General features: G+C 32.2%; 1 protein-coding gene across 1 annotated transcript; it reads left to right on the forward strand.

Annotated features, from left to right (window-relative positions):
• The first annotated feature begins 3,000 nt into the window (after positions 1 to 3,000).
• Positions 3,001 to 11,245, forward strand: LOC125220261. The gene is made up of 12 exons (XM_048122420.1): positions 3,001 to 3,191; positions 3,611 to 3,932; positions 4,010 to 4,159; positions 4,247 to 4,486; positions 4,578 to 4,664; positions 4,747 to 4,825; positions 4,895 to 5,001; positions 5,122 to 5,246; positions 5,380 to 5,452; positions 9,699 to 10,653; positions 10,705 to 10,787; positions 10,907 to 11,245. The coding sequence occupies exons 1-12, from the start codon at positions 3,001 to 3,003 to the stop codon at positions 11,243 to 11,245; spliced, it is 2,751 nt and encodes a 916-aa protein (XP_047978377.1).
• Positions 11,246 to 12,265: the final 1,020 nt, after the last annotated feature.

A 12,265-nucleotide genomic window follows, 5' to 3' on the forward strand; every position in this document is an offset into this window, starting at 1 on the left:
CACGAGTTTTAATAAATAAGGGGAAAAATAAGAGAGAGACTGAGAGATAGAGAGGGAAGTAGAAATAATGTAAGTGGGGAGTGGGGTCCATATTATTGTAATGGTATGGTAATGGTATAAGTTGTAAATAAAATGATGTGTAGGGGTAGTATGTTATTTGAATTATCCAAAATTGGAAAGTTTATACTCTTTAGGGATATACGTAAAAGGAAATAGTTCATACTCTTTAGAGACAGAGTGAGTATGCTCTAACAGATTAACTATTTTATCCTTTTGTTGATATTTTATATACTATTTGTTGAAATCCGTGAACTTTAATCTTATCCACTCATTTTAAGATCTAATGATATAAGATTGGTCTTAGATGTGGATTGGATGTTATGTGCATTTTAACATGACCAGTTAACTTATACTACTATATGCTTAAATGAGTAAAAGATTAACAAAATAAACTACTTAATCCTTCCATCGGCCATTAGAAGTCTCATTTCTTGGTGGCACGGGTTTTAAGAAATGTTAAGAAAAGTAGGTGGAAAAAGTTAGTGGAATATGGGCCCACCCTTGTATATATTAGTTTTAAATTAAATGCGAGTGGAATGAGTTAGTGGAATGTGAGATCCTATTACCATTTATAGTAAAAATGAACTTGGACTCCCATTCGCGGACAAGAGTAGTATTAAATATGCTATCAAATATAACAAATAACAGTTAAACATTAATAAATAAAATTATACATAATATAGAAATTCTAAATTTATGTAATATTTTATTTAATTCCCTCCGTTCCATAAAAATATGTGCATTTTTCATTCTCATCATTTCCTAAAATATGTGAGCATTTCCATTTATGGAAAGTTGTCATCAACTCATTACCCATATACATCAATTTATTTACAACTTATATCACTATGACTCATCATTTCAATTTATTAAATACTCCTAATAATAATATGGGTCTCACTATATATCCACTTAAATGGTGTTGTTATTTTAACACAAACATATCAGTATGTCACCAAATATAAGTTCAAATACGATTTGATTTTATCCATTTCTTTCTCTATCTTTACCTCTTAATTGCGTTTCTTTAATAGTCACAATAGTATGTAACAAGTAACAAAAAAATATTCACTAATCCTTCCATATTAAAGTGTCATTATGAATTGGTGCGTCTCCTTTGATAAATGAAAAATCCACATTAGACAACCACTGTTTACTGTAAATTGCTTAATAGGTATTTATATATGGAAATTACCTAACTGTATTTACACATTTTGTAGTAACTATCTTTATACTCTCACGTTCCATAATAGTGAAGATATTTCTTTCTGTTACGAAGATTAAGAAAAATTGTGTTAAGTGAATTAAGTAAGGAGGAATAAAGTAGAAGGTAGAGAGATGAACAGAGAATAAAGTAAGAAAGAGTAAAGCAGGAGATGAGAAATCTGTTGACTTTTACTAAAAAATGAAATGACTCAACTTACCAAAATAGCAAAATGACTATATTATTATAGAATGGAGGACTTTTACTAAAAAATGAAATGACTCAACTTACCAAAATAGCAAAATGACTATATTATTATAGAATGGAGGAAGTATTAATCATCCATCTGCAGTAATAAAATTACACTATTAAATAAAAGCATGTGCGTAGCTAAGTTCACTCAGAAGATTGCATATATTAATATTATTGTATATTTATGTTAAATCCAAATGTCAATTTATAAGTATGGACTAATAAGTTGATAATCTTTCATTAAATTTAAAATCAATTAATTTTCTAACTATTCGATTTAAAGGGATATAAAATGCCATCACCATTGATTTTAATTTTCCTATTTTAAAAATTTCTTGATTTTTGACGTGCTACCAAGAAAGATAAATTAATTAATATGCTAATATAACTTAGAATGATCATGCATTTTATTTGTGTATATATTTCACTTTAATATATATTTATATACATAAATAAATAAGAAAAAAAGTTATACCCTTAAATTTTCAAATAATGATAACAAAGTGTTATGGTATAACTAATTTTTTTTTTTACTCCAAGAGATGAAGAGTACACAAAAAATATTACCCTTATATTATGTGTATATACTATGCATATATATTATATGGGAGGTGAGAAACATATGGTTATTTCCATATATAAATACTATATTATTAAGCAATTTTATATAAATAGTGGTTGTTTAATTGAATGTGGATTTCTCATTTGTCAAAAAATTATTATTTGGACACACATTACTGAGAGTGAGAATACATAAACAAAGGAAAGAGAGAAAAATAAATCTGTGGAGTTGATTCTTCTTCTCTAATCCCTTCGGTAAGTTTCCTATCTCTCTGCAAAAATCTGCCGCTAGTCTCATCATCTCTCTGCAAGCTAGGCTGTTTTGCTTACTAGCTGAGATACAAATCGGCATACCGGTATCAGTCATTTTCAATCGTACTAAATTACATTGATGTTTGATGCAACTTCAAATTAATCAAAACATATCCTAAAAAAAAGATACTCCTACCAATTAATTGAACGAGCATGAGTAATTCCTCATAGAGAGGTCCATATATAGTTGTACTTGAACACAGAAAAAAAGTTGTACAACACAACTTTAACCATTGAAGAAAAAGAAAAGGCAACTTTAACCAGATCTCCTCGAATATACATAAGGATTATGTATTTAATTACTTACTAATCTTTGTTAGGTGACATTAAATGATTTGAGAGATTTTCATTCGAGGACAACGTTAATGCGAATTTGGTATATTAAATGTTCCTCAGACTTGAAAGAAAGAGCCTACGCCCTATGTGGGGGTGCATGTGTTTAACCCTACATTTCACTCTCTCTCTCTCTCTCTCTCTCTCTCTCTCTCACACACACACATTTAATTGTATATATATAGTGCATGTACTCATATATGGAGTACATCTTTTTTATAGGTCACATAGATCACAGCTAAATTCATTACTCTCTTAATAATTTCTTGGGGACATCAATGGAGCTCTTGTTCATGGCTGTCTCCTTGTTATTGATGGGCCTTTTTCTCTTCTCATTTCTGTCAAAATGGAATGAAATCATATTCCAAAGAAAAGGGTTGCCCCCTGGCACTATGGGCTGGCCGTTTTTTGGTGAGACTAATGAATTCCTCAAGCTTGGCCCCAACTTCATGAAAAGGCAAACAACCAGGTTACCTCTCATCTATGTCAATTCTTCATTTGTGCTTACAAGAATTTTTTGGTTTTCTTGTGTTACGAACTTAATGTCCCATATCGGTTATGTGAGTAACTGGTGCAAAGTTTATGGATCAAAATAGGCTTTCTTTCCTAACAGACTAGTATAATTTTATTAGAGGTTGACTTCTTACCCTAGAAAAATAAAGTTGGGTGATGTTTGCAAAATGCAATCCTAACAAACAGTGCTCTACCGAGCAACATTTTGTTTGGTTATTAATGTATAAGTTACCTATGAACTAGAAAAGGGTAAGCAATAAGTGCATGCAGAGATTGCAAGTGATGTACTTTCCTGAATATCCAAGATCCTCATTTAATTACATAGTCTAACAAAATCCTATAGTTTTAATTTCATTTTTCTTGTTTTGTATGCAGGTATGGAAGAATTTTCAAGTCACACATACTAGGCAGTCCCACTATAGTCTCAATGGATCCAGAACTGAACAGATACATATTATTGAACGAAGCAAAGGGACTAATTCCTGGCTATCCCAAATCTATGCTGGATATACTAGGAAAAAGAAACATAGCTGCTGTGTATGGATCACAACATAAGTTTTTACGAAAGAGTCTAATGTCTTTAATTGGAGCTTCGTTGGTCAAAGACCGCCTTCTGCCCCGGATCGATAAGTACATGAGGCTTCATCTATCAAATTGGGATGGTATCGTTATTGACGTTCAACAAAAATCTACTGATGTAAGTAATAGTAGTATCAATTTTCAGATTTAATATAATGTTGATTTAACGATTTCTAAGACTTGTTGTGTTCCTAGATGGCGTTCTTGATAGGATTCACGCAGATTGTTGAAGCTGAGTTGAGTTCAATTTATGATGGATTCAAGACTGAGTTTGATAAGTTGGTTACGGGATCGCTTTCTCTTCCTATCAACCTGCCTGGCACGAGTTACTACAGAGGATTTAAGGTATATATAACATGTTAATTGAAGTTATGTTATGCAAGTATCTCCGTTTTTTCGGTAACAAGTGTGTGTGTTGTGTTGTGTGTGCAGGGCAGGGAGAATGTAGTGAAGATGTTGAGAGAATTGATAGAGAAGAGAAGGGCTGCTTCTCCAGCAACAACCTACAATGACATGCTCGAACATTTAGTGAGGGACGGTGCGTTGAATGATGAGGAGGTCATTGATCAGATCATCACAATACTTTATTCTGGATATGAGACAGTCTCCACAACCTCCATGATGGTTGTCAAGTATCTCCATGATAATCAACAAGCCTTGGAAGAACTGAGGGTGAATTGAACAAGGATTTCTCATTAATTTGTTTAATTCTTTGTTTTTGTTTTGGAAGACAAAAAATTGAGAATTAGTTTATTTGAAACAGGAGGAGCATTTCAGGATCCGGAGGAGGAAGGCAGCGGGGGATCCACTGGATTGGGCTGACTACAAGTCCATGAGGTTCACGCGTGCAGTAAGCGCCTTGCTTGACATCTAATCTTGGCAAAGATAATAAGACTAACTTATCTTGATTTTGTTTGATTTTATTTACATAGGTTGTTCTTGAAACCCTAAGACTAGCTACTGTGATTAATGGACTCTTGAGGAAGGCAACACAAGATATTGTATTGAATGGTATGTGTATCATCAATTTTCTTAATTTTGTTTGATATCTAAATCAGAATCTAATGAAAAAATATATAGGATTTCTGATACCAAAAGGATGGAAAATATATGTATACACAAGAGAGATCAACTATGATCCAATCCTCTATCCAGAACCTTTGAAATTCAATCCATGGAGATGGCTGGTTAGTTATTTCTATTTATAGTGAATACTAGTCAATTTTCAACTGGATTAATGATTTATGATTTCCTCTTATGTGTTTCTTTTCAAAAAATTTAAACTTTTTATTTTATAATGAGTGTAGGATAAGAATTTGGAGTCACACAACTACTGCTTGCTGTTTGGAGGGGGAGGAAGATTGTGCCCCGGAAAGGAACTTGGAATAGCAACAATTTCAACTTTCCTTCACTACTTTGTAAAAACATATCGGTAATAATACTATAATTTAATTCTTCAAAAATGTTTCTTTTTTAATTATATTGACAATGTGCACAATATATGTAATATGTAATAGAAAAGCTTGATTGTATTTTGTGGTTTTGATATTGATGTATGATTGCAGATGGGAAGAAATTGGAGGAGAGAAGATAGTAGAATTTCCAAGAGTTGAGGCACCAAATGGCTATCACATAAGGGTGCTTAAGCTTTAACTAATTCGGATTAGGTTGGGCTTAATTAATTAGGTACTATTAGCTATATTCTTCGTGCTGATCATTTATATGGTTGGACTTAATACACTTGAGATAAGTTACTCATTTCCTAGTAATGGTATGATGCAGTCAATTTATATCTAAATAGTTGGAAATTTATTTGTTTGAATTATTGTTTGACCACACCAAGGTGCCTAGTATTGATCTCTGATGTTTGCAACGGTGAAAATATCTGTACGCAATAAATGAGTTCGGATCATCCATTTTTGATTTTGTGATTCGCTCGTATCTTACGATTAAATTCAATACTTTAATAGTAATTGAATTATAAGATATTCATATACTCTAATTATGGAATAGATACATATACGATATCGGAAATCAACTCTACATAAATCATTAAGAATAAATGCCAAAAAGTAATTACAAATTGGATATAATAATTAAAGAGGTGCGCTCCACCTCATTCATGATTCATGGAGGGTCTATGGCCCCTCAAACAATTTAAACATTTTGTATATGGGTAGTGATAAATTAACAAAAATTGTATATACAATATTGGACATTTTAGGTATTTTATATATAAAATAAAGTTATAATTATTAATTAATTTCATGTATTACATAATTACCCTTCTACTATCATTTAGGAAAGATTAATTTAAGTTTTTCTCAACTAGCAATTACAGTATTTAGGAAATGATTGACTGAATCTTCCGTAATCAATTGCATAACTTATAATCAATTCTGTTGAATCAATTTATATTCAGTTAGGCAATAATAGTATAGTATACGGGAGTAAAAATTTAGTGGTCAATCCTCACCAAGGTGTCAATCCTATTTGGTATGTCCACTAATAAAGATTTGACAAGTGGAAAATACATATAGTCATGTTTCCAACTAAATATATAAACAATGGAAACATTAAATTATATAGAAAGTTTCTTTAGATTCCATGTATAATAAATAAATACACTACATATAAAAGAGATATTCATTATTCTATTTATTTAAATAATTAATCATCATCACAATTATTGTCAAGTCATTTTATACGTAAATATACATGACCTAGACAATAATCATGAAAATTGATTAAATATTAAAATATATAGCATAAACACAGAAAACGATCACGTCATCATTTTAGATTTTAGGTGATTACTTTGTTTTCTCTTTATTTATATATACAAAAGTTTAGATAAATAAAACATGTAATTATAACTGCAAGTTTATTAGCGTTAAATACTTATAAATTAAATTAAAATATAAAGAATTATGAAGTGTATAAATTAAATTAATTACATGACTAATTATATAACGTAGTTTTTGTTTAATATTTTCATTGCACATTGATTGTATGAATATTATATACATAGTGCTATGTTAAATTATAAAAATAGTTATATAATAATAAGATAAGATCTAAAAATTAATACTAGTACATTTTATCCTTTTCAATATACAATCAAAAAATTCCATAAACAAAAATTCCATAAACAACATTTAAATTTAAAATTATAAAAAACTAAAACTTCTATAGTAAAAGTGATAGTGATCCCCAATTAAAAAATTTAATCTTATTAAAGTTAATTGATAATAGTTAATATATGAAATATCACCATGGTTTCATAATAAAATAAAACAAATAATGTTCTAATATAAAGCTACCATTTTTGTATATTTACATATAAAATGACTTGACAATAATTGTGATTAAGATTAATTATTTAAATAAATATAATAATGAATATCTCTTTCATATGTAGTGTATTTATTATACATGGAATCTAAAGAAACTTTCCATATAATTTTAATGTTTCCATTGTTTATATATCTTGTTGGAAACATGATTATATGTATTTTCCACTTATTAAATCTCTATTAGTAGGACATACCAAATAGGATTGACACCTTGGTGAGGATTGACATGCATAATCATCTTTAATAAATAATTCTTAAAATTTCAAATTATAAAAACTAGTACATGCATATATATATTTCATTCTTAGTACTAACATCACACAAAATAAACACAATCATTCGCAACCTTTTATAAGTCTTTACTATATTATTCATATAATTTAGAATTGACATATACTCCATAGTAATGTAATAGTATCATAAGTCATGTTGTAGGCTGGTGTCCATTTTCTCATGAAATTAATTTCAATTATAAAGTAACATTATTTTGTGTTTATATGTTTAATTTTGTTATATTCTTATAATTCTGTAAATTTCAAAGTTAATAAGTGGCCAAGTGGGAAATTATGTATTTTATGTCTTGTTCTTTTATTAATTTATAATAAAATACTGTATAATTTTGTTTATTTTTGTTTTTTCATAAATTTCTGTAAAAAATCAGTTTAAAATTATTAAAAAATAATATTTATATTTGATTTTAGAATTGTTTCAGTGTCATTAAGAATAAGAAATAATTGCAACCTAATATGATTCCACCCAAACAAGAACGTGACAAGAAGTAGATGAATCATGAAAATGGCTAAGCAAACTATTTGATCCAGCAATATTTCCATATTTTTGTTGTAGTGGTTTTCCATATTTTCACATTTTCATCAATGTAATTTAATAATGATTTGACTTTACAAATATAACAAAAGGGCAATTAGGTAAAGAAAAAATAGCTAATAAAAAAACCGGTTTTTATTAAAACCGATTTAAAATGTAAGTGCATTTTTGTTAATGATACTGAAATCATATTAGTACTTACATGAAATAGGAGTGGTGCACTTGATTCAAGATTGATATCTAGACCATTATTTATTTTTACATATTATTAGTTGTTTTACTGCATTATAATTTATGTTTTCTTTATTATTTATCCTGTTTTTGACCTTACAATTTTTATTACATGTATAAATATTAATTTATTTTGTTATTTCATAAATTTAATTTTTAAACTTCAATCTTTATTCTAAAAAATTATTTATTTATTTATTATTTACATTGAATATTATCATGAAGTTCTCTGATCAAATATACTAGAAAAGTTATTGAAATAATATTGTAAGATTACAGATTATAATTAACAGTTATAGATGGGTGAAAAAAGAGAGAAATTATAGTAGTACTCCCTCCGTCCCACCAGAGAAGTTGACACACTTTCCTTTTTAGTTTGTCCCACAAAAGATGTCATATTTTCCTTTTTGGAAAAAGTTCTCTCTCACATGAATATAAAAATTATATTTTCTCTCTCCATTTAACACACAAAACAAAACCTCCTAAAATACCGTGTCATTTTCAAAGTATGCCAACTTCTCTGGGACGGAGGAAGTAGTTTATTTGATAATTGATATTGCGATACTTAGTCGTAAGGAGATTGTTATTTAACAATTATGATCGGCGCAACTGTTAGTTCTTTTGATGCTGATGTTACTTCCACCACTAAGAAAAATGTTACTTTTACCACTAAGACCATCTCCAATTTACACCAAAACACATCTTATATAGATTTTTGAAAAGTAAATATATTCAAACTCAAAACATTGTTTATTTATCAAAACAGGTAAATAAAGAAATTTCTATTGAACTAGATTAGTTTAATTAGTTGGCCCAATTTAATAAAATAAATTTAGTTAATTACTTCTTTAATTTTATTCAGAAATTAATTAAATATATTTGACTAATGAAATGAATTATTTTATTTTATTTTATTTAATCAATGCATTCTTTTCATTAAATTATCCCATTTGGTTAATATACTTGCATGAAATTTAACAAATACGGAATAATAGTTATACTATCATTTATAATAATAATAAAAAAGTACTCCTACATAACATAAAAATCATAAAAATAACAAATACGTGCAAAATATATGTTAAAGATGGAAGCAACTAATGAAGTGTGAATCTGCTTTGGGATGAGCTGGAAGCATATTCGGTTAAAACGGTTAGGGAGCGAGTTGGCTCAGGGTATGGCCGTTGGGGACCACGGATGGTGTATAAATACAAATGTATGCACAGCTGGAGTCAGTTAGATTCATTATCTTCAACACACACTTTCTTTGTGAGGCATATAGCTCGAGAGTTTCTTTGTAAAGTGAGAGCATAGCTTGAGTGTGTGTGTCATCTTCATCTTGTAAATTCTCTGTTACATTCTTGAGAGTAATAATACAGTGTGATCGCTTTTCCTCCGTGGACGTAGGTCTCTAAGGCCGAACCACGTAAATTTGTTGTTTCTTGTTCTACTTTTGTGTGAGTTTCTCTTAGAGTCAATCAAAAGCTTTCAGCAGTTCTTCATCCTCTTCGAAATCGAACAACAAATTGGCGCCGTCTGTGGGAAGTATGGCAGCCGCTAGATTTGATCTCGAGAAATTCACTGGCATCAACGACTTCGGGTTATGGAGGATCAAGATGCGAGCAATCTTGATCCAGCAAGGGCTAGCGGATGCCCTGATCGAAGAGGCTGACCCCAAGAAAGAGGGAGAAGGCGATGAGAAACCGGATGAGAAGCTGGTGGCCAAGAAGAAAGAAGTTGCAGAGAAAGCGTACATCACATTGATCTTGAGTCTCTCCGATCGAGTACTTAGAGAAGTCTCGAAGGAGACCACAGCAGCAGGGATCTCGGCCAAACTTGAAGGTATTTACTGCACTAAGTCTTTAGCCAATCGCTTATATATGAAGCAGAAACTCTACTCTTATAAGTTTGTAGAGGGAAAGGGGGTTACTGAGCAGTTAGAGGAGTTTAATAAATCGATAGATGATCTGGAGAATATTGATGTTAAGATTGAGGATGAGGACAAAGCCATTATGCTGTTGAATGCATTGCCTAAGTCTTATGAGCACCTCAAGGATGCAATGTTGTTTGGAAGAGAGAATTCGATTTCCTTTGAAGAAGTTCAGTCGGCCCTAAAGGCTAAGGAATTCCAGAAGAGTAATGCAAAGTTTGTAGATCTTGCTGCAGAGAGCTTGAATGTAAGTGCCAATGAAAAGGGGCATCCCAAGAAGAAGGGAGCCAAGAAGCAGAAATGGCAAAAGGGCAAGAAAGATGATCAGAAGGAATCAAGGAGTTGCCACTTGTGCAAGAAACCAGGGCACCTCAAGAAAGATTGTTATGCTTTCAAGAGGAAGCAAGCAGAGGAGAATCAAGGACAAGCTGCTGCAGACCTAAATGAACTTGTTGAAGTGGCTGAAGTCTTGACCGTGGCAGAGGGAAGGATTCATAGTTCTTGGATCATGGATTCAGGATGAAGTTTTCATGTCACCTCAAATGCAGATTGGTTGGTGGACATGAAGGATGCTGAGGGCACTGTCTCTCTAGGCAATGATCATATCTGCTATGTCAAGGCTGTAGGCAGTGTAAGATTTCATATGGATGATGGCTCAGTGAAGATATTATCTGATGTGAGATATATACCTCATTAGGCTTGCTGGAAAGAAAAGGGTTTAGTTTCACATCAGAGAATGGGCTAATGCAGGTCAAGAAAGGAGCTGCAGTGGTGATGAAGGCTGCAAGACACAATAGCCTCTATTATCTGCAAGGAAAGGCTATTGGAGCAGAGATACACCTGACTGAGAAAGTTAGCTCATCAACATGGCATAGAAGGTTGGCTCATGTTGGAATGTCTGGACTTAAAGAACTGATGAAGGCAGACATTATTTCTCATGATACAGATATGGTAGAAAAGGATTTTACTGGATGTGAGCAGTGTATTCTTGGCAAGAGCAAGAAGCTCAGTTTCCAAAAAGGCAAGCATATCTCAGAGTCCCCTCTTGACTATGCTCATAGTGACATTTGGGGGCCAGCTCAAACTTAGAGTATAGGGGGTGGCAGATACTTCCTAACTATCATAGATGACTATTCAAGGAAAATTTTGCTCTATGTAATGAAGGAGAAGTCAGATGCTTTTGCAAGATTCAAAGAGTGGTGTAGTGCAGTGGAAACTGAAAAGCACAAATCTCTAAGGTGTTTGAGAACAGACAACGGGCTAGAGTTCTTGTCCTCTCAGTTTGATGTTTTCTGTAAGGATAAAGGCAGAAGAAGGCACAGAACCGTGCCCAACAACCCCCAGCAGAATGGGGTGGCAGAGAGGGCAAATAGGACCTTGCTGGAGAGGATAAGATGTATGCTCTTTGACTCAGGTATGCCCAAGAATTTTTGGGGTGAGACAGCAAAAACAGCAGCACTATTGATGAACAAATGCCCATCCTCATCAATAGATTTTTCAACACCAGATAACAAATGGTATGGGTCCCCTGGTGACTACTCTAGGCTTAGAATATTTGGATGTAGAGCCTTTGCACATGTAAGGCAGGGAAAACTGGAGCCTAGAGCCTTGAGATGTGTAATGCTTGGGTATCAGAGAGATGTGAAAGGGTATAGACTCTGGTGCACAGAGCCTGGTAACAACAAGGTTGTGATCAACAGAGATGTGGTGTTCAAAGAAAATGAGATGCCTTATTTGGCTGGGAAAGCATCTGCTACAAGGGTTGAGGCGGAGCCTCTGGTTGATGATCATGTGCAAGATGAGGGAGTACAAGAGGGTTCTGGTATGAATGATGGAGATATGAGACGGGAACCTCAGATTGAAAGCACACCACATCAGAAGCAACCAGTGAATATTCCCAGAAGAGTCCAACCTAAGAGACAGATTAAGTTACCTAAGAAGTATCAAGACTATGATATGATGTACTATGCTTTGTGTGTGGCTGAACAGATCGAGTATCATGAGCCTTCCACATATAAGGAAGCAGTTAGGAGCCCTGAGAAGGATAGATGGCTGAGAGCTATGCAAGAGGAGATTGACTCTTTGTACAAGAACAGAACTTGGGTGCTG

The sequence above is a fragment of the Salvia hispanica genome, chromosome 4 (genome assembly GCF_023119035.1).
Source record: "Salvia hispanica cultivar TCC Black 2014 chromosome 4, UniMelb_Shisp_WGS_1.0, whole genome shotgun sequence".
NCBI classification, from domain to species: Eukaryota; Viridiplantae; Streptophyta; class Magnoliopsida; order Lamiales; family Lamiaceae; genus Salvia; species Salvia hispanica.